The 24,247-nt window shown below is 40.8% G+C and overlaps 2 protein-coding genes across 2 annotated transcripts in view; one reads left to right on the plus strand and one right to left on the minus strand.

The window, feature by feature from the left end:
• Window positions 1–24,247, minus strand: part of LOC103794845 (olfactory receptor 1L8) — a 390,653-nt gene that overhangs the window by 235,726 nt on the left and 130,680 nt on the right.
• Window positions 8,747–9,775, plus strand: LOC128928246 (olfactory receptor 1L6). The gene has a single exon (XM_054236646.2). The coding sequence runs from the start codon at window positions 8,760–8,762 to the stop codon at window positions 9,693–9,695; it is 936 nt and encodes a 311-aa protein (XP_054092621.2). The 5' UTR covers window positions 8,747–8,759; the 3' UTR covers window positions 9,696–9,775.

Consider the following 24,247-nt stretch of genomic DNA (forward strand, 5'->3'; position numbering starts at 1 on the left):
ATTGTAAGTTGGGACCGCTGTATAAGTGTACAAATTGTAACAAATGTGTGACTCTAGCAGTGGGTATTGATGGTGTGAGAGGCTATATGTGTCTAGGAGCAGGGAATAAATGAGAACTCTCTTTAGTTTCTGATCAATTTTGTTGTGAACCTAAAATATCTTTAAAAAATAAAATCTATTTGAAAGTAAAAAGTACAAAAAAGAAAATACCTTTCTAAAGTTTATGATGACTTGTTATTTATAGATGAGGACAATGTGGGTTAGTAAAGCTAAATAACTTTCCCAAATTCACCCATTTGGTAACTGGGAGTACTGGGATTCAAATACAATTAGTCTGGCTTAAGACACTGAAATAATAAAATTTCTAAGAAAGGCATACGAAACAAAACAAATTAAGGCTCAGAAACCTGTGTAGTTTTTGAAAAAGCTACACAGCTTGTAAGATGCATAGTCACTAACAGAATCTAGTGAGTCTGGCTCCTGGACCTGTACCTCCAACCCCTTCCCAATGACACTACATGTGCACCTAGAGACAGTCACACATGCAGACACAGAATCCCAGAGATATCAGAGCCCATTACCTCTCCTTCTAGGCAAGTGAACATAATCATACACAGATATGCACAAAAGTACACATATGCACATCAAATACATACATATGCATCAACATATGTGCACAGGACACACAGCCCTTACTGCTACATGGCTCTAATTCCCTTCCCAGGTGTGAGAAGCTACATCTCTGCAGCCCAGTTTTCCCACAGAGCTCAGTGAGAGCATCAATTATATTCCCCCTCCCAACTCCCACCCCCGCAATCCCCTGGGAAGACCACAGGGCCAATCCTCCCAGGGCTCTGGCATGCAGAGGACAGGCACCTGTGTCTCCCTTTCTATTACAATTCACACCATAGGTGGAGAAGAACATCACAGTTCTAAGGCTAGAGCAGTACTTCAAGAAGCTTCCTTCAGAGATTCAGAGCCTGATCTTAATCCCCAGCAAACCCCCAAGTCTTTTCAGACCCCCAAATCTCCTTTGTCAAGCCCACAGGTAGGCACACTGAGGGGTCTTGATAATGGGAACTGTGGGATTGATATCTTCATGTGATTTTCTTCCCCTTTTCTTAACCTGCTTTTCTCTCCTCCATCTCAAATGCCAGGAAACAAGGTCTTTCTCTATATTTTTCCGTCTCTCTCTTTTTGGTCAAATGTCAAATGTTTGAAATACCTACTTTGTTCAAGACACTTTCTCCTTCCCTTAAAGGGCACAGCCAACATGTTGCAACTCAAGACCCACAAGTTATCACCTCCAGGAAACCAGGCCAACAGAGAGACTTAGGGCAATGAGACTCAGAGTCTACATGAACGTGAGTTAGGACAATGCAGAGGCTGAGAGCACACTCTGGAGCTGTACTCTACCACCCTCTGGCTGTGTGCTTAGGCAAGTCACTTCAGTTCTGTACCTCATTTGTGTTATCTGTAAAATGGAGTTGGTGTAAAGACTAAATGACTTAGTATATATCAAGCTTCTTGATCAGTACCTAGCAATAACAGAAAGGCAAACTTCCACTCATGATGTGGAAGAATTTCCTAACCCAGATGTGTTCCACACAAGGACTGGGCCACCTCCAGATATTGTAAGCTCCTTGTCTCTAGAATTGTGGAAATAGAACAATCACTTTCCCAGGATGCTAACATGATGAAGGTGAAAGGCAGAGGATCTAAAGCCTCATGGCATCTGAGCAAAACTCTCTGAGAATCCACAGCCCCTTCCCTAGCATCTGTGCAGGATACCTAATCTTCTTTAGGATTAGGTACAGGATACTTAATCTGTAATAACCTATTAGCAGTTGTACTTTTGAATACTGGCTGATCACAGGTAGGGGAGGCACCAGGAAGAACTGACAGCTTGAGAGTTTAACTCATTGAATTATTGAAAGAGAGAAGCAGAGGCAGGCATGCAGAAAATCAGTGATTCCTGGGAGAAGAAAGACAGATACAAAAGTGGAGCAGAAGCTTGCTGAGGACAACTTGAGCTGGATGAATTGGGTTCAATTATCAATCTCAGGGACCTACAGTGCCCAGAAGAACTTCGAACCTAAACTAAGTAGGAAATAAGAAATTAGGCAGGCCAGGCACAGTGGCTCATACCTGTAATCCCAGCACTTTGAGAGGCCAAGGTGGGAAGGTCACCTGAGGTTGGGAGTTCAAGACCAACCCGACCAACATGGAGAAACCCCATCTTTACTAAATAATATATAAAATTAGCCAGGCGTGGTGGTGCATCCCTGTAATCCCAGATACTCAAGAGGCTGAGGCAGGAGAATCACTTGAATGCAGGAGGCGGAGGTTGCAGTAAGCCAAGATGCATTTTTCCAGTTTAGTCACTTCCCAACTGTCCTTACTCTTTCAGGGGAGTAGGTGTGTGGATAGTGAGTAGCTTTCCACCACATACTGCCCACAGCATCCCAGTTTGGGAAGTGCATTCTGCGCTGACAATGTGTATGTACTCCCTGGTTTCATTTGGGCCATTGGCCAAGAGAACAACCTTGCATAAGTGATGAGTAAACAAGAAAAGGAAAAACAACCTGAGATGACAAATGTTCATAATGTGAAAATTCTAAAAGTGAAAATTTAGAAGTATAGAAGTAATACACATTTCCTGTCAAGGAAGGGAGTAAATACCTTTTAAGGTGAGATGATGTGACTTAAAAGGCTTAGAAAGACTCCCAGTCTCTCCTGATCCCTCCCAAACACCACCTGATGACAAGACTCATCATTAAAATGTCTTTTCTCTAGCTTATTGTATGAGTGGTTATGCTAACCACTTGCAGTAGAGTTTGCCAAACACTCGCTCAACTGTCATTTGACAGCTCCTAGGCAGGTAGAAAGTAGCACACACACAAACATACATGTGTGCGCCATCATCTATATGGAAGTGAAATGATTTGCCCAAGACATGAAGAAAATACGTGATGCTGTCAAATCCAGATAAATGGGAAGGAGCTAAGCTACTGCCCCTGAGAAAAATCACATAAATTTGGAAAATTCCAAGTTCAAGCCAACGGTGATAAGATAGCTTTTTATTACCAGGACAAACTACATCCCAGGGGTGAAGCTAAAAGACACAGAGAAGGAAAGGTGGAATGAACCCAGAGAGTCAAATAAGTACAATGCCCAAGGGTGAGATGAAGCATATGTGTCTCATGTTGGTAATATCTGTTGACATTTTCAGTGTTTATAAACTCTATCTTACCATTCCAGATCTCAGGATCTATTCTACACTGTAAAAATTATCTCATGGATGAGAAATATACAGAGAGACAAAAAATGTCTATTGTAACATGCTTAGGGTAGGGGAAGCTTAATGAAGCATTTAACCTCATTCCTATGTGCAGTGTACATAGATCTATGCAGAGAAAAAGATCTTTAAATTATGCACACGATTCCAGTGGAATTATAGGAAATTTAACCTTTTAAATTATGAAATGAATATAAATAAACACATTCTTTGTTTTTAAATACAGACAATATAATATAAAGTTAAATATGATTCAGAAGGTAACCACATGACACATAAACTTTTTAAGGACTCTCCATACCACAGCAAACACAACATATAAAAAAATACTGTTCTTTATAAAAATGGGATTATTCTTATTATTATACTTTAAGTCCTAGGATACATGTGCAGAATGTGCAGGTTTGTTACATAGATATGCCCCTGACATCATTATTTTCTTCACCCATTAACCTGTCATCTATGTTTTAAGCCCTGCTGCATTAGGTATTTATCCTAATGCTCTCTCTCCCCTTGTCCTCCACCCCCTGACAGACCTGGTATGTGATGTTCCTTTCCCTGTGTCCATGTGCTTGCTTTGTTCCACTCAAAAATGGGATTATTCGTTAGGCATTGTTCTCTACCTTGTTTTTGTCACTTAACAAATGTCATAGACAGTATTTTAATAGTGACAATATAGCTTAACAATGAATAGCTCCAGCTGTGCCATCAGACTGCCTGAATTCAAATTCCAGCTCTACCACTTCTGTATCTGGTAACTTACTTAATTTTGCTAAATTCTAATTTTTTTTTTTTTTTTGAGGCAGAGTCTCACTCTATCACCAGGAGCCAGGCTGGAGTGCAGTGGCGTGACCTCGGCTCACTGCAACTTCTGCCTCCCGGGTTCAAACAATTCTCCTGCCTCAGCCTCCCAAGTACCTGGGACTACAGTCATGCGCTGCCACCACACCCAGCTAATTTTTTTGTATTTTTAGTAGAGATGGGGTTTACCATGTTGGCCAGGATGGTCTCGATCTCTTGACCTTATGATCCGCCTGCCTTGGCCTCCCAAAGTGCTGGGATTACAGGCATGAGCCACCATGCCCAGCCTAAATGTTAAATTTTTATCTGTAAGTTGTAATTATCATAATGCCTATGTCTTAGGATTTGGAGAAAATAAAATGGTAAAAGCTTTGCAAAGCACTTAGCTCAGTGTGTGGCATATATCAGGTATTGATATATATTGACTATCATTAGTTATCTTATTTCTTTAGAGATTGCATGATGTTGAGTAATAAAAATACAGTATAAATTATTTGATAAATCACCTATTTGTAAATATTCAGTTTGTCTCCTCTGTGGTTGGTGGTTATATTATGTTTAGTTTGATATTACAAGCAACATTACAATAAAATGTGTGCACATATATTTTGATATACAAATAATTACTATTGTTAAAGGACAGATTTTCATAAGTTGGACAAAGAAATGCAGATTTTCATTTCTGATGGAGACTACCAAAAGTCCAACATTGATTTACTCTCTTACTACTAGTATATGTGAGCATCTAGTTTCCTTTGAATATTGTTAAAAAAAATTAGTATAAAACTGATGAGTGATAATTGAATTTTAGTCCACATTTTCTGATTATCAATGATGTTGATCATCTTGTCATGTTTTATTTGGTAACTGTGTTGCACGTATTTTCATTGAGTCAATAGTTTCTATTTTAGCTTTGTCTATGATCTCTTTTGGTATAATTTTCAAATTTTTGAGTGCATTCTTTTGTCATTCTTGCTTCTTCATTTCTTGCTTGGGATGATATTTCCATCCTGTGACTATAAAAAATATGCTCCTTTACTTTTGACTCAAACTTCCTTTGTAGTTTGGATTTTTAACTTTTAGATTGTTAATTCTTCTGGGTTTCACTCCTATGTGTGGGTTAGACAGAAATGTAGCCTTATATTTTCCAAGTGTTCAACCAATTGTCAAAAATAGCATTAATATTCCATTCTTGCCCTGATGCTATTAAATAAATGTTACTATATATTAAGTTGCAGATAAATTACTGCATATTTATAGCTATCTATATATATGTATACATAAATACAGATCTATAAAATCCTTTATTGTGGTCCATTGATTTGTTTTTCTCTGTTTGTGCCATTATCTCATTGTTTTTGACTATTATGTAATTTGATTTAGGTTAGAAAAGTTTCCTGAAATTATTCTAATTTTTTTCAAAATTATTTTGTCTGTTCTTAACCATTTATTCCTCTAGGTGAATTTTAGAAAAACTTTCACAAGTTTTTTTTTTTTTTAATTTTTTATTGGATTATAGGTTTTGGGGTACATGAGCAGAGCATGCAAGACAGTTGCGTAGGTACACACATGGCAGTGTGCTTTGCCTTTCTTCTCCCCTTCACCCACATTTGGCATTTCTCCCCAGGCTATCCCTCCCCACCTCCCCCTCCCACTGGCCCTCCCCTTTTCCCCCCAATAGACCCCAGTGTTTAGTACTCCCCTTTCTGTGTCCATGTGTTCTCATTTTTCATCACCCACCTATGAGTGAGATTATGCGGTGTTTCATTTTCTGTTCTTGTGTCAGTTTGCTGAGGATGATGTTCTCCAGATTCATCCATGTCCCTACAAACGACACGAACTCATCATTTCTGATTGCTGCATAATATTCCATGGTGTATATGTGCCACATTTTTCCCATCCAGTCTATTATCAATGGGCATTTGGGTTGATTCCAGGTCTTTGCTATTGTAAACAGTGCTGCAATGAACATTCGTGTACATGTGTCCTTATAGTAGAACGATTTATAGTCTTTTGGATATATACCCAGTAATAGGATTGCTGGGTCAAATGGAATTTCTATTTCTAAGGCCTTGAGGAATTGCCACACTGTCTTCCACAATGGTTGAACTAATTTACACTCCCACCAACAGTGTAAAAGTGTTCCTTTTTCTCCACATCCTCTCCAGCATCTGTTGTCTCCAGATTTTTTAATGATCGCCATTCTAACTGGCGTGAGATGGTATCTCAATGTGGTTTTGATTTGCATCTCTCTGATGACCAGTGACGATGAGCATTTTTTCATATGATTGTTGGCCTCATATATGTCTTCTTTCGTAAAGTATCTGTTCATATCCTTTGCCCACTTTTGAATGGGCTTGTTTGTTTTTTTCCTGTAAATCTGCTTGAGTTCTTTGTAAATTCTGGATATCAGCCCTTTGTCAGATGGGTAGACTGCGAAAATTTTTTCCCATTCTGTTGGTTGCCGATCCACTCTAGTGACTGTAACTTTCACAAGTTTTATTAAAATTTCCCTTGGGGTCTTATTAGAGGTGCATTGAATTTTATTAATTTGAGAAGAATTAATGTTTTAAAATATTTATAGGAACATAATATCTCCATTTATTTAGATCTTCATTTTGTGTTCTGCTACAGTTTCTTCAGATAAATCTTACTCATTTTTTCTCATGTTTATTTCTAAGCATTTTTTAGACTTTCTTACCATGATCAATTGAAACATATTCCAAACTACATTTTTCTAATATAAGAAAAATATTAATATTTGTATATGTATCTTTTATCTGGCTACTTTGGTAAAGTCTTCATAGACTAAATTTTTTTCACATGATTATCTTGGATTTTCTAGGTGGACAATTTCATCATTTCTAACGTTTATGTCTTTAAATTCTTACTTTTTCTTTTTCACTGATTGAGACCATTATATCAGCAGTATAGCTTAATAGTGGTAACAGAAGCCATCCTTTTCTGGTCTTTTTTATGATATTGGTAGAATAAGACTCTTAACAATCTGTTTTATAATCCTGTAATATTTGAATGTTTAGAAAGAGGATGTTAACATTTTATAAGCAGAAAGTTAATATATTTTTAAAAACTAATCACAGTCACATAGGCTATTCCTAGTAGTACTCATATTTTGAGTGACATCTTTGGACCAAAAGCTTAAAATTAAAGTATCTAGATCACATTAACCAAACAGAAAGGCTTGAACAGACATTAAGCAGGTTTTGCTCTGAAGACTTAAGGAAGGCTCATCTGAATTCTGTGGACAATAAGGAGCATTAATTAATTCTGATGTTCATTATTGTACTATCCCAACTATCACCACCACCTCTAGAACTATGAGCAGAAGAGGACCTTGAATGAAAGGGTCTCATTCATGGGGTTACCCTGTATGAAAGTATCCTCCTTCAGGATGGGACCCAGAAACTACTTCCTCTGCGACAAAAGAAAAACAAAAAAGCTAAAAAGTTAGTCAAGAGACAACCTTGGAAGAATCTTCAGAAAGGGAAATGAGGAGAACTCATACAAATTAGGCCACATAGAAGTGCCAAAGAACATATGGAAAAACCTTTATTTTTTATTTGTGTAACTTTATGGTGTGCAAGTACAATTTTGCTACATGAATACATTATGTAGTGGTCAAGTTAGGATTTTTAGGGTATCTACCAAGCAAATAATATGCATTGTACCCATTAGGCAATTTATCATCATTCATTCCCCTTCTACCCCTGACCCTCACCTCTTCTGAGTCTCCATTGTCCATCATTCCACTCAGTATGTCCCTATGTACGTATTTGTAGCACCCACTTAAGAGTGAGAACAAGAAATATTAGTGTTTTTTGCTTTTATATTTTTGTATTTGTATATTTGTATTTTTGTGCTTGGCTCGTTTCACTTAAAATAATGACCTCCAGTACCATCTATGGTGCTGCCAATGACAGATTTCATTATTTGTCATGGCTAAATAGTATTCCATTTTGTGTGTGTGTGTACATGTATATGTGCACCACTTTTTTATCCATTTGTTCATTGATAGACACTGAGGTTGATCTTTGTTATTGTGAATAGTGCTGCAATAAACATATAAGTGCAGGTGTCCCTTTGATATATTGATTTCTTTCTCTATTCTGTTCCATTGATCTATGTGTCTGTTTTTATACAGCGCCATGCCATTTTGGTAGCAATAGCCTTGTAATATATTTTGAAGTCAGGTAATGTGATGCCTCCAGCTTTGCTCTTTTCTTAAAATTGCTTTGGCTATCCTGGCTTTTTGGTTCCATATGAATTTTAGAATTTTTTTTCTAATTCTATGAAAAATGATGCTGGTATGTTGACAGGGATCATGTTCAGTCTGTGGATTGCTTTAGGCAGTATGGTCATTTTAACAATATTAATTCTCCTGATCCATTAGCATTAAATGGAAAATTGAAAATCTTTAGTTTCTAGTTTAGGAGGCAGTTTGGAAATTTTTAAATGTTCCCATGTTGGACTTTACTACCTGTTTTCTGTAGTTTCTTAAAGTAAATATTCTTAAAAACCATAACAAAGGGCTGTGAGCTATTTTTAAAGGCTTAAGCTTATGAAAGAAGCTGTCTTGGTCAAACTGCCCTTTACACCTCTCCCAATGCTTCTCCAAACACTATCCAGGTAGCCCAGAGACATGGAGATAAAGAACTACAGCAGCAGCTCCACAGGCTTCATCCTCCTGGGACTCTCTTCCAACCCTCAGCTGCAGAAACCACTCTTTGTCATCTTCCTCATCATGTACCTGGTCACTGTGGTGGGGAATGTGCTCATCATCCTGGCCATCCACTCTGACCCCAGGCTCCACAACCCCATGTACTTTTTTCTCAGCAACTTGTCTTTCACGGATATCTGCTTCACAACAGTCATAGTGCCCAGGATGCTGGTGAATTTTCTATCAGAGACAAAGGTTATCTCCTACATGGGCTGCCTGGTCCAAATGTACTTCTTCATGGCCTTTGGGAACACTGACAGCTACCTGCTGGCCTCTATGGCCATCGACCGGCTGGTGGCCATCTGCAACCCCTTACACTATGATGTGGCTATGAACCCCCGGCGTTGCCTACTCATGCTATTGGGTTCTTGCAGCATCTCCCACCTACATTCCCTGTTCCGGGTGCTACTTATGTCTCACCTGTCTTTCTGTGCCTCCCACATCATTAAGCACTTTTTCTGTGACACCCAGCCTGTGCTAAAGCTGTCCTGCTCTGACACGTCCTCCAGCCAGATGGTGGTCATGACTGAGACCTTAGCTGTCATTGTGACCCCCTTCCTGTGTATCATCTTCTCCTACCTGCGAATAATCATCACTGTGCTCAGAATCCCCTCTGCAGCCGGGAAGTGGAGGGCCTTCTCTACCTGTGGCTCCCACCTCACTGTAGTAGCCCTTTTCTACGGGAGTATTATTTATGTCTATTTTAGGCCCCTGTCCATGTACTCAGTGGTGAAGGACCGAGTAGCCACAGTTATGTACACAGTAGTGACACCCATGCTGAACCCTTTCATCTACAGCCTGAGGAACAAAGATATGAAGAGGGGTTTGAAGAAATTACAGGACAGAATTTATTCATGAAAGGAACAAAATGTTGGTATATCAGAATTGAGAAATGATCTAAGAGATTATCAGGTTATTCTTCCTTAATATTTTCTGGGGGGAGGACTCAAGATGGCGCTGTGAGAACAACCCAGGATTGGAGCTCTCATTGAATCCACAAAGAGGTGAGTCAGAGTTGCATTTCCAGACAGATCTTTGTTGCCCACAGAACGGGGAAACTCCCAAGTGTAAGGGAGACACGGGATGCCAGGCAGTAAGTCTGCCTGGCGAAGCTGGCAGCCGGGGCAACGGTGGCCGGCCCTACCCAGCAATCCTCACAGGGCACGCTTGTCCGGGTGCCCTGTTGAACCGGCAACCTGAGACTTGAGAGGGCTGGACTTGAGACTGAACGAGACTTGGACAGTAGGCCAGCCCAGGGGATTGCAGGGACAGAGCGTTCGGGGTACCCAGTGGGACGAACAAAACCGCGATTTCAAACTATCCTGAGCAGACAGTCCGAGATGCTCTGTGGGGGAGGGGCGTCCACCACTACCGAGGCAACCCGCCCCAACTGAGATACATGCCCACTGCTGACGCAGCCAGCCGTTGCCGAGGCAACCCATCCCTACTGAGATACACGCCCACTGCTGGCAGCCTCCCATTGCCAAGGCAACCCGTCCCTACTGAGATACACGCCCACTGCTGACACAGCCTGCCGTTGCCGAGGCAACACGCTACAACAAAGAGACTCTGCCGCAGGGCATGGCGGAGACCACAGCAGAGCCTGCAGGAACAGGGCGAATCATACAACAGCAGGGCGGAGACTCGGCAGGCAAACAGTAGATAGTCTGCCTCCTAGCAGGACAGGACACCTCAACGGACATCAAAAAATAAAGCCCAAATCCCCCAACACAGAGCATTTGAGAAAAAAAGGATTTTTTTAATGAGCTCTGTTGCAGCAGAATCAAACATAGCAGCCTAACAGCCCTGAATGAACAACAGAGCTCACAGCTCAGAAATTGAGCTCCTAAAAAGAACATACTGTCTCCTCAAGCAGCTCCCTGACCCCTCTATATCCAAAAGACTGACATTTGGCAGGCATCATCCTGGGACAAAGATAGCAGAAAAAGAAACTGGTAGCATCCCTCACTGTGCCACAGCTGCTAGAGGTGCACCCCAGACAAGCAGGGCCTAGAGTGGACCTCAGCAGTCGTACAGCGAAGGGGCTAGGCTGGTAGAAGGAAAATCAAGTAACAGAAATACTTCATCATCAACAATCTGGGTGTCCACTCAGAGACCCAATCGAAAAGTCAGCAACTACGCAGACGACAAGCGGATAAACCCACAAAGATGGGAAGAAACCAGCGCAAAAAGGAGGAAAACACCCGAAACCAGAACACCTCGCCTCCTAGAAAGGACCAAAACACCTCACCAGCAAGGGAACAAAGCTGGACGGAGAATGACTGTGATGAAATGACAGAATTAGACTTCAGAAGGTGGATAATGAGAAACTTTTGTGAGCTAAAAGATCATGTATTAAATCAATGCAAAGAAACTAAGGAACTTAAAAAAAGATATGAGGAAATGATAACAAGAATGGATAACTTAGAGAGGAATATGAATGAATTAAAGGAGCTGAAAAATACAATATGAGAACTTCACGAAGCATGCACAAGTTTCAATAGCCGAATTGACCAAGCAGAAGAAAGAATATCTGAAGTCGAAGACCAACTCAATGAAATTAAACGAGAAACCAAGATTAGAGAAAAAAGCACAAAAAGGAATGAACAAAGTCTCCAGGAAATGTGGGACTATGTGAAAAGGCCTAACCTACGTTTGATAGGTGTACCAGAAGGGGACGAAGAGAATGAATCCAAGCTGGAAAATACTCTTCAGGACATCATCCAGGAAAACTTCCCCCACCTAGCAAGACAGGCCAACACTCAAATGCAGGAAATACAGAGAACACCACAAAGATATTCCGCAAGAAGAGCAACCCCAAGGCACATAATCGTCAGATTCAACAAGGTTGAAATAAAGGAGAAAATACTAAGGGCAGCCAGAGAGAAAGGTCGAGTTACCCACAAAGGGAAGCCCATCAGACTCACAGCAGATCTCTCGACAGAAACACTACAAGCCAGAAGAGAGTGGGGGCCAATATTCAACATTCTTAAAGAAAAGAACTTTCAACCCAGAATTTCATATCCAGCCAAACTGAGCTTCAGAAGTGAAGGAAAAATAAAATCCTTTGCGAACAAGCAAGTACTCACAGATTTTGTCACCACCAGGCCTGCTTTACAAGAGCTCCTAAAAGAGGCACTACACATAGAAAGGATCAACCAGTACCAGCCATTCCAAAATCACACTGAATGCTAAAGAGCATCAACATAATGAAGAATCTACAACTAACAGGCAAAACAGCCACTTAGCATCAAAATGGCAGTATCAGATTCACACATAACAATATTAACCCTAAATGTAAATGGACTAAATGCACCAATCAAAAGACACAGACTGGCAAATTGGATAAAAATCCAAAACCCATCAGTGTGCTGTATCCAGGAAACCCATCTCACAGGCAAGGATACACAAAGGCTAAAAATAAAGGGATGGAGGAAGATTTACCAAGCTAATGGAGAGCAAAATAAAGCAGGAGTTGCAATTCTCATCTCTGGTAAAATAGACTTTAAAGCAACAAAGATCAAAAGAGACAAAGAAGGCCATTACATAATGGTAAAAGGATCGATACAACAAGAAAAGCTAACGATCATAAACATATATGGACCCAATGCAGGAGCACCCAGATACATAAGGCAAGTTCTTAATGACTTACAAAGAGACTTACACTACCACACAATAATAGTGGGAGACTTTAACACTCCACTGTCAATATTAGACAGATCAACCAGACAGAAAATCAACAAGGATATCCAGGGCTTCAACTCAGACCTGGAGCAAGCAAACCTGATAGATATTTACAGAACTCTCCACCCCAAATCCACAGAATATACATTCTTCTCAGCACCAACCACATCACACCTACTCTAAAATTGACCACATAATTGGAAGTAAAGCACTGCTCAACAAATGCAAAACAACTGAAATCATAACAAACAGCCTCTCAGACCATAGTGCAATCAAGTTAGAACTCAGAATACAGAAACCAACCCAGAACCGCACAGCTTCATGGAAACTGAACAACTGGCTCCTGAATGTGGACTGGGTAAACAATGAAATGAAGTCAGAAATAAAGAAGTTCTTCGAAACCAATGAGAATGAAGACACAACGTGCCAGAACCTCTGGGACACATTTAAAGCAGTCTCTAGAGGAAAGTATATAGCAATAAGTGCCCATATGAGGAGAATGGAGAGATCCAAAATTGACACCCTATCGTCAAAATTGAAAGAGCTAGAGGAGCAAGATCAAAAAACTCAAAACCCAGCAGAAGACAAGAAATAACTAAGATCAGAGCTGAACTGAAGGAGATGGAGACACGAAAAACCCTTCAAAAAATCAATAAATCCAGGAGCTGGTTTTTTGAAAAGATCAACAAAATAGACAGACCACTAGCCATATTGATTAAAAAGAAAAGAGAGAACAACCAAATAGATGCAATAAAAAATGATAAAGGGGAAATCACCACAGGTCCCACAGAAATTCAAGGCATCATCAGAGAATATTACGAACAACTCTATGCTCATAAACTAGTAAACCTGGAATGAATGGATAAATTCCTGGACTCCTGCATCCTCCCAAGCCTAAACCAGGAGGAAGCTGAAACTATGAATAGACCAATAACAAGGTCAGAAGTTGAGGCAGCAATTAGAGCCTACCACAGAAAAAAAGCCCAGGTCCAGACGGGTTCACAGCCGAATTCTACCAGACACACAAAGAGGAGCTGGTACCATTCCTTCTAAAACTATTTCAAACAATCCAAAAAGAGGGAATCCTTCCCAAATCATTTTACGAGACCAACATCATTCTGATACCAAAACCCGGCAGAGACCCAACAAGAAAAGAAAACTTCAGGCCAATATCCATGATGAACATAGATGCAAAAATCTTCAATAAAATATTGGCAAGCCGATTGCAACAGCAAATCAAAAAACTTATTCACCATGATCAAGAAGGATTCATCCCAGGGATGCAAGGCTGGTTCAACATACACAAGTCTATAAATGTAATTCACCACATAAACAGAACCAAAAACAAAAACCACATGATTATCTCAATTGACGCAGAGAAGGCATTTGACAAAATTCAACAGCGCTTTATGCTAAAAACCCTCAATAAACTCGGGATCGATGGAAGTATCTCAAAGTAATAAAAGCTATTTATGACAAACCAACAGCCAATATCATACTGAATGGGCAAAAACTGGAAGCATTCCCTTTGAAATCTGGCACTAGACAAGGATGCCCTCTCTCACCACTCCTATTCAATATAGTTCTGGAAGTTCTAGCCAGAGCAATCAGGCAAGAAAAAGAAATAAAGAGTATTCAAATAGGAAAGGGGGAAGCCAAATTGTCTCTATTTGCAGACGACATGATAGTATACCTAGAAGACCCCATCGCCTCAGCCCAAAAACTCCTGAAACTGATAAGCAACTTCAGCAAAGTCTCAGGATATAAAATCAATGTGCAAAAATCACAAGCATTCGTCTACACCAATAACAGACTTAAAGAAAGCCAAATCAAGAACGAACTGCCATTCACAATTGCTACAAAAAGAATAAAATACCTTGGAATACAACTCACAAGGAACGTAAGGGACCTCTTCAAGGAGAACTACAAACCACTGCTCAACGAAATCAGAGAGGACACAAACAGATGGAGAAACATTCCATGTTCATGGTTAGGAAGAATTAACATCGTGAAAATGCTATACTGCCCAAAGTAATTTACAGAATCAACGCTATCCCCATCAAGCTACCATTGACTTTCTTCACAGAACTGGAAAAAACCACCATGAACTTCATATGGAACCAAAAGAGAGCCCGCATAGCCAAGTCAATTCTAAGCAAAAAGAACACAGCGGGGGGCATCACACTACCGGATTTCAAACTATACTACAAGGCTACAGTAATCAAAACAGCATGGTACTGGTACAAAAACAGAGATATAGACCAATGGAACAAAACAGAGGCACCGGAGGCAACACAACATATCTACAACTATACAATCTTTGATAAACCTGACAAAAACAAGCAAGGGGGAAAGGATTCCCTGTTTAACAAATGGTGTTGGGAAAACTGGTGAGCCATGTGCAGAAAGCAGAAACTGGACCCCTTCCTGACACCATACACTAAAATTAACTCCAGATGGATTAAAGACTTAAACATAAGACCTGGCACCATAAAAACCCTAGAAGGAAATCTAGGCAAAACTATCCAGGACATAGGAGTAGGCAAGGACTTCATGAACAAAACACCAAAAGCATTGGCAACAAAAACCAAAATAGACAAATGGGACCTAATGCAACTCCACACCTTCTGCACGGCAAAAGAAACAGTCACTAGAGTGAATTGGCAACCAACAGAATGGGAAAAAATTTTTGTAGTTTACCCATCTGACAAAGGGCTGATATCCAGAATTTACAAAGAACTCAAACGGATTTACAGGAAAAAAACAAACAAGCCCATTTAAAATTGGGCAAAGGATATGAACAGACACTTTATGAAAGAAGACATATATGAGGCCAACAATCATATGAAAAAATGCTCATCGTCACTGGTCATCAGAGAGATGCAAATCAAAACCACATTGAGATACCATCTCACGCCAGTTAGAATGGCGATCATTAAAAAATCTGGAGACAACAGATGCTGGAGAGGATGTGGAGAAAAAGGAACACTTTTACACTGTTGGTGGGAGTGTAAATTAGTTCAACCATTGTGGAAGACAATGTGGCGATTCCTCAAGGCCTTAGAAATAGAAACTTCATTTGACCCAGCAATCCCATTACTGGGTATATATCCAAAGGACTATAAATCGTTCTACTATAAGGACACATGTACACGAATGTTCATTGCAGTACTGTTTACAATAGCAAAGACCTGGAATCAACCCGAATGCCCATTGATAATAGACTGGATGGGAAAAATGTGGCACATATACACCATGGAATATTATGCAGCAATCAGAAATGATGAATTTGTGTCGTTTGTAGGGACATGGATGAATCTGGAGAACGTCATCCTCAGCAAACTGACACAGGAACAGAAAATGAAACACCGCATATTCTCACTCATAGGCGGGTGATGAAAAATGAGAACACATGGACACAGAAAGGGGAGTACTAAACACTGGGGTCTATTGGGGGGAAAAGGGGAGGGCCAGTGGGAGGGGGAGGTGGGGAGGATTAGCCTCGGGAGAAATGCCAAATGTGGGTGAAGGGGAGAAGGAAAGAAAAGCACACTGCCATGTGTGTTCCTACGCAACTGTCTTACATGCTCTGCTCATGTACCCAAAACCTAAAATCCAGTAAAAAATGAAAAAAAAAAAATATTTTCCACGTGGCACTCAAAAAGGTCATGAAAAGTGGTGTTGGAAACCAGTAAGAGAATTGACCTGAGAGCAAAACACTTGTTTTCCATCAATGATCTTAACCAAATACATATTCAGTCTCAGGCTAGGTACTGTTGGTAATACAGATTACAGGAAAAGGTTTCAGGTTTTGAAAGCTGAGTATTGCCTCAATAGATTGGCAACCATATGGAAAAATTAAGCTATCTCCAGATAACTTGTCTATAAGCCTGAAAATGGCTAACAGTCAAGAAGTTTAATTCTATTCATTTTTTTGTTTGGTGGGGGGAAGTTGCTTTTTTTTTTTTTTTAGAAACATACTCTTACTCTGTTTCTCAGGCTGGAGTAGAGTGGTTTGATTATAGCTCACTGCAACCTCAAAGTCCTGGGCTTAAGTGATTCTCCTGCCTCAGCCTCCCAAGTAGCTGGGACTACAGGAACAAGGCACCACACTCAACTTTTTTTTTTTTTTTTTTTGGTAGAGACAAGGTCATGTTATCTCACCCTGGTAGGTCTTGAACTCCTGGCCTAATGAATCCTCTTGCCTCAGCCTCCCAAAGTGCTGGGATTACAGGGGTGAGCCACCAAAACTTGTAAAACCCATTAGTTTTAAGAAGAAACTATGTAGGTTTGATAGATCATTGGGAAAGACTTCTTGAAAGAATGCCATCTTCCCAATAGACCCCTGTGTTTAGTACTCCCCTCCCTGTGTCCATGTGTTCTCATTTTTCATCACCCGCCTATGAGTGAGAATATGCGGTGTTTCATTTTCTGTTCTTGTGTCAGTTTGCTGAGGATGATGTTCTCCATTGGGGGGAAAAAGGGAGGGCCAGTGGGAGAGGGAGGTGGGGAGGGATAACCTGGGGAGAAATGCCAAATGTGGGTGAAGGGGAGAAAGGAAGCAAAACACACTGCCATGTGTGTACCTACACAACTGTCTTGCATGCTCTGCTCATGTACCCCAAAACCTAAAATGCAATAAAAAAAATTTATATATAAAAAAAAGAAAGAATGTCATCTTAAGGATGGACTGAATTTTGAAAGAGGAAGTTTCAAAAGATGAGGACATGGGTAAAGCATTTCAAACAGTGAAAACCGCCCAAGCATGTGGAGACAATAAGCACTGCAATGCGTTTGAGGGGCAATGAAAGCCCCATTAGGCTTGATCAGTTTGAGAGAAAGAAGAGTGAGGCTGGAAAGATAGAGGAATTTACAAAACACATCTATTCTCCCCACCAACACTTAACTGTCATGACAGTTTGAATGCTCAGTACCCAATTCCTTTTCCCTTCCTTCTTAATTCTTCCCTTCTCCATATATCCAGCATCCTCACTAAGCTGCACTTTGTATCCTAGGAAAAGCTAGTGGATCAGCTAGGAAAAAAGCTCAGTTGTGCTATGGAAACAAAGAACCTCGAAGTCTTAGGACCTTAAAACCAAAGATTTATTTCTCATTCACATTGCATGTCCACCTTAGAAAAGCGTAAGTGTGCTGCTTATTTTCAACACTCAGAAACCCAAGATTATGAGCAGTCGCCATTGAAAACATTAATCATCACTCTTCCAGAAGCTGAGAATGGCTCTTGAAAGTTTCATACTGGCAGTTAAAAACTCTCTGGCCCAGAAGTGTCCCTCACCACTTCTGACCATAACTTATTGTCCAAAACACATCTCATGACCCCACCCAAACACAAGGGAGCCAGGGAGCACAATCCACCTACATGCCTGTAAAATAGAAAATGCTGTATTTGACTAACAGCATTAATTACTACTATGGAACTATATTAACACACATCAGTGTGAATTAGTTGCTTCATCACTTCTCCTGGATTGTGTTATTGTCAATAACAACAGTAATGTTAGACTTACACACTTTCTGGAATATTTCTGCTTCAGTTATTTCATCAAGTTCCCACAACCATCAGATTTTCTGGGTCACAAACTTGTGTGGCAGGACCTGACATTGAATACAAGTTTTTGGCCTTAAAGATATAGCAAGAGGTGAATAGTTTCCAAGGAAATACAGGGGTGCCTACATTCCAACATCAAGGTCTCTGCTAGTGCTTTCACTACATGCTCCTAATTATAAGGGAGTAACCAGAAAGCCAGGAAAGAAATCCAAAGCAATAACCTTCACGTTTGTACAGCCACACCTGGTTTTCACCACTCTCTCTCTCTGATCATTTGGTTTGTGGGATGGTGGCCTAGAATACATGTACCATTTTCACTTAATTTATGTGCCATAGTTTTCTCATGCTCAACCAAGTTCCATTAGCTACTTCAGAATGGTAGGAATACCTATATTAAATAAATATATTCATAAATCTTATGTATATTTTATATATATTAAATAAATTAATTAATTATGCCACCATTAACTTAAAAATCCAATCAAGTTCTTTAGTCCTGAGAACACTAAATTACTTTTTTATTTCTTTATTTTTATTGCAAGTTCCAGGACACATGTGCAGGACATGCAGGTTACATAGGTAAACATGGGCTATGGTGGCTTCCTGCACCTGTCAGCCCATCACCTAGGTATTATGCCCCACATGCATTAGCTATTTATCCTGATGCTCTCCCTCTCCACTCCCAGGCAGGCCCCAGTGTGTGTTGTTCTCATTGTTCAGCTCCCACTTACAAGTGAGAACATGCAGAGTTTGGTTTTCTGTTCCGGTGTTAATCTGCTGAGGATAATGGTTTCCAGCTCCATCCATGTTACTGCAAAGGACATTATCTTGTTCCTTTTTATAACTTCATAGTATTCCATGGTGTATATGTGCCACATTTTCTTTATCCAGTGCATCATTGACATTTGGGTTGATTCTATGTCTTTGTTAGTGCTGAATGAACATATGTGTGCATGTGTCTTTATAATAGAATGATTTCTATTCCTTTGGGTATATACCCAGTAATAGGATTGCTGGGTCAAATGGTATTTCTGGTTCTAGGTCTTTGAGGAATTGCCACACTGTCCTCCACAATGGTTAAACTAATTGACACTCCCACTGACAGTGTAAAAGCGTTTCTATTTCTCTACAGCTCACCAGCAACTGTTGTTTCTTAACTTTTTTAATAATCACCATTTTTTCATGAGATGCTATCTCAATGTGATTTTGATTTGCATTTCCTTAATGATGTTGAGCTTTTTTCCATATGTTTATTGGCTGCATAAATGTCTTCTTTTGAGACATGTCTGTTTATGATCTTTGCCTACTTTGTAATGTAATGGGGTCATTATTTTTTAATTTGTAAAAAATGTTGCTATTTTTCTGGGTGTATTTTTAATTGCATTTTAGGTTTTGGGGTATATGTGAAAAACATGCAAGATAGTTGCATAGGTACACATGTGGCTGTGTGATTTGCTGCCTTCCTCCCCCTCACCCACATCTGGCATTTCTCCCCAGGCTATCCCCCCAAATCCCCCACTGCTGTCCCTCCCCTATTCCCCACAACAGACCCCAGTGTGTAGTGCTCCCTTCCCTGTGTCCATGTGTTCTGATTGCTCATCACCCACCTATGAGTGAGAACATGCAGTATCAGATTTTCTGTTCCTGTGTCAGTTTGCTGAGAATGATGTTCTCCAGTTTCATCCATGTTCCTATAAAGGACATGAACTCATCGTCTTTGATGGCTGCATAATATTCCATGATGTATATGTGCCACATTTTCCCAGTCCAGTCTATCATCGATGGGCATTTGGGTTGGTTCCAGGTCTTTGCTATTGTAAACAGTGCTGCAGTGAACATTCGTGTGCATGTGTCCTTATAGTAGAACGATTTATAGTCCTTTGAATATATACCCAGTAATGGGATTGCTGGGTCAAATGGAATTTCTATTTCTAAGGCCTTGAGGAATCGCCACACTGTCTTCCACAATGGTTGAACTACTTTACACTCCCACCAGCAGTGTAAAAGTGTTCCTATTTCTCCACATCCTCTCCAGCATCTGCTGTCTCCAGATTTTTAATGATCACCATTCTAACTGGCGTGAGATGGTATCTCAATGTGGTTTTGATTTGCATTTCTCTAATGACCAGTGATGATGAGCAATTTTTCATGTTTGTTGCCCTCATGTATGTCTTATTTTGTAAAGTGTCTGTTCATATCCTTTGCCCATTTTTGAATTGGCTTGTTTGTTTTTTTCTTGTAAATCAGTTTTAGTTCTTTGTAAATTCTGGATATCAGCCTTTTGTCAGATGGGTAAACTGCAAAAATTTTTTCCCATTCTGTTGGTTGCCGATTCACTCTAGTGACTGTTTCTTTTGCTGTGCAGAAGCTGTGGAGTTGCATTAGGTCCCATTTGTCTATTTTGGCTTTTGTTGCCAATGCTTTTGGTGTTTTGTTCATGAAGTCCTTGCCTACTATTATGTCCTGAATGGTTTTGCCTAGATTTTCTTCTAGGATTTTTATGGTGCCAGTTCTTATGTTTAAGTCTTTAATCCATCTGGAGTTAATTTAATGGAAGGTGTCAGGAAGGGGTCCAGCTTCTGCTTTCCACACATGGCTAGCCAGTTTTCCCAACACCATTTATTAAACAGGGAATCCTTTCCCCATTGCTTGTTTTTGTCAGGTTTATCAAAGATTGTATGGTTGCAGATATGTTGTGTTGCCTCCGATGCTTCTGTTCTGTTCCATTGGTTTATATCTCTGTTTTGGTACCAGTACCATGCTGTTTTGATTACTGTAGCCTTGTAATATAGTTTGAAGTTCGGTAGTGTGATTCCTCCCACTGTGTTCTTTTTACTTAGAATTGACTTGGTTATGCAGGCTCTCTTTTTGTTCCATATGAAGTTCATGGTGGTTTTTTCCAGTTCTGTGAAGAAGATCATTGGTAGCTTGATGGGGATAGCATTGAATCTATAAATTACTTTGGGCAGTATGGCCATTTTCACGATATTGATTCTTCCTAACCATGAACATGGACTGTTTCTCCATCTGTTTGTGTCCTCTCTTACTTCATTGAGCAGTGGTTCATAGTTCTCCTTGAAGAGGTCCTTTACATTCCTTGTTAGTTGTATTCCTAGGTATTTTATTCTTTTTGTAGCAATTGTGAATGCAGTTCATTCTTGATTTGGCTCTCTTTAAGTCTGTTATTGGTGTATAGGAATGTTTCTGATTATTGTACATTATTTTGTATCCTGACACTTTGCTGAAGTTGCTTGTCAGTTTCAGGAGTTTTAGGGCTGAGGCGATGGGGTCCTTTAGATGTACGATCATGTGGTCTGCAAATAGAGACAATTGGGTTTCCTCCTTTCCTGTTTGAATATCCTTTATTTCTTTTACTTGCCTGATTGCTCTCGCTAGAACTTCCAGTACTATATTGAATAGGAGAAATGAGAGAGGGCATCCTTGTCTAGTGCCAGATTTTAAAGGGAATGCTACCAGTTTTGGCCCATCCAGTATGATATTGGCTGTTGGTTTGTCATAAATGGCTTTTATTATTTTGAGATACATTCCATCAATATGGAGTTTATTGACGGTTTTTAGCATAAAGGGCTGTTGAATTTTGTCAAAGGCCTTCTCTGCATCAATTGAGATAATCATGTGGTTTTTGTTTTTGGTTCTGTTTATGTGGTGAATTACATTTATAGACTTACGTATGTTGAACCAGCCTTGCATCTCCAGGGTGAATCCTACTTGATCATGGTGAATAAGCTTTTTGATAGGCTGTTGCAATCGGCTTGCCAGTATTTTATTGAAGATTTTTTCATCTATGTTCATCGTGGATATTGGCCTGAAGTTTTCTTTTCTTGTTGAGTCTCTGCCGGGTTTTGGTAAAAGGATGATGTTGGTCTCATAAAATGATTTGGGAAGGATTTCCTCTTTTTAGATTATTTGGAATAGTTTCAGAAGGAATGGTAACAGTTCATCTTTGTGTGTCTGGTAGAATTCGGTTGTGAACCCATCTTGACCTGGGCTTTGTTTGGGTGGTAGGCTCTTAATTGCTGCCTCAACTTCAGATCTTGTTATTGGTCTATTCATAGTTTCGGCTTCCTCCTAGTTTAGGCTTGGGAGAACACAAGTGTCCAGGAATTTATCCATTTCTTTCAGGTTTACTCGTTTATGTGCATAGAGTTGTTTGTAGCATTCTCTGACGATGGTTTGAATTTCTGTGGGATCTGTGGTGATTTCCCCTTTATCGTTTTTTACTGCATCTCTTTGGTTATTCTCTCTTTTCTTTTTTATTAATCTGGCTTGTGGTCTGTCTATTTTGTTGATATTTTCAAAAAACTGGGTTTTCAATTTATTGATTTATTGAAGGGCTTTTCGTGTCTCTATCTCCTTCAGTTTAGCTCTGATCTTAGTTATTTCTCGTCTTCTGCTAGGTTTTGAGTTTTTGGATCTTGCTCCTCTAGCTCTTTCAATTTTGATGATAGTGTGTCAATTTTGGATCTCTCCACTCTTCTCATATGGACACTTATTGCTATATATTTTCCTCTAGAGACTGCTTTAAATGTGTCCCGGAGGACTCAAGATGGCACAGTGAGAACAACCCAGGATTGGAGCTCTCGTTGTGTCTGCGGAGAGGTGAGTCTGAGTTGCATTTCCAGACTGATCTTTGTTGCCCACGGAACGAGGAAATTCCCAAGTGAAGAGGAGATGCAGGACACCAGGCAGAACCTCCACCTGGCAAAGCCGGCAGCTGGGGTGGCGGCGGCCGGCCCTACCCAGCGCTCCCCACAGGGTGCACTTGTCTGGGTGTCCCATTGAACCGGCAACCGGAGACGTGAGAGGGCTGGACTTGAGACTGAGCTAGAATTGGACAGTGGGCCAGCCCAGGCGATTGCAGGGACAGAGCGTTAGGGGTGGCCCAGTGGGATGAACAAAACCATGATTTCAAACAAGCCCCGTGCAGACGGCCCGAGACACTCTGAGGGGGAGGGGTGTCCACCATTACCGAAGCAACCCGCCCCAACTGAGATACACGCCCATTGCTGACGCAGCCAGCCATTGCCGAGACAACCCGTCTCTACTGAGATACACGCCCACTGCTGACGCAGCCTGCCGTTGCCGAGGCAACCCACTACAACAGAGAGACTCCTCCACAGGGCGTGGCAGAGAACACAGCAGAACAGCAGAGCTGCGTCAGCAGTGGGTGTGTATCTCAGTAGAGACGGGTTGTCTCAGCAACGGCTGGCTGCGTCAGCAATGGGCGTGTATCTCAGTTGGGGCGGGTTGCTTCGGTAATGGTGGACACCCCTCCCCCTCAGAGTGTCTCGGGCCATCTGCACGGGGCTTGGTTGAAATCATGGTTTTGTTCATCCCACTGGGACACCCCTAACGCTCTGTCCCTGCAATCCCCTGGGCGAGCCTCAAAACAGCAGGGCGGAGCCTCGGCAGGCAAACAATGGCTAGTCTGCATCCTAGCTGGGCAGGACCTCAACGGACATCCAAAAATAGAGCCCAAACCCCTCAACACAGAGCATTTGAGAAAAAAAAAGGGATTTTTTAATGAGCTCTGTTGCAGCAGAATCAAACATAGCAGCCTAACAGCCCTGAATGAACAACAGAGCTCACAGCTCAGCAATTAAGCTCCTATAAAGTACAAACTGTCTCCTCAAGCAGCTCCCTGACCCCTCTATATCCAAAAGACTGACATTAGGCAGGCATCATCCTGGGAAAAAGATAGCAGAAAAAGAAACTGGTAGCATCCCTCGCTGTGCCACAGCTGCTAGAGGTGCACCCCAGACAAGCAGGGTCTGGAGCGGACCTCAGCAGTCGTACAGCGAAGGAGCTAAACTGGTAGAAGAAAAACAAAGTAACAGAAATACTTCATCATCAACATTCTGGGTGTCCACTCAGAGACCCAATCGAAAAGTCAGCAACTACGCAGACGACCAGCGGACAAATCCACAAAGATGGGAAGAAACCAGCGCAAAAAGGAGGAAAACACCCGAAACCAGAACACCTCGCCTCCTAGAAAGTACCAAAACTCCTCACCAGCAAGGGAACAAAGCTGGACGGAGAATGACTGTGATGAAATAACGGAATTAGACTTCAGAAGATGGATAATGAGAAACTTTTGTGAGCTAAAAGATCATGTATTAAATCAATGCAAAGAAAC

Source organism: Callithrix jacchus, chromosome 1, assembly GCF_049354715.1.
Source record: "Callithrix jacchus isolate 240 chromosome 1, calJac240_pri, whole genome shotgun sequence".
Classification (NCBI taxonomy): Eukaryota; Metazoa; Chordata; class Mammalia; order Primates; family Cebidae; genus Callithrix; species Callithrix jacchus.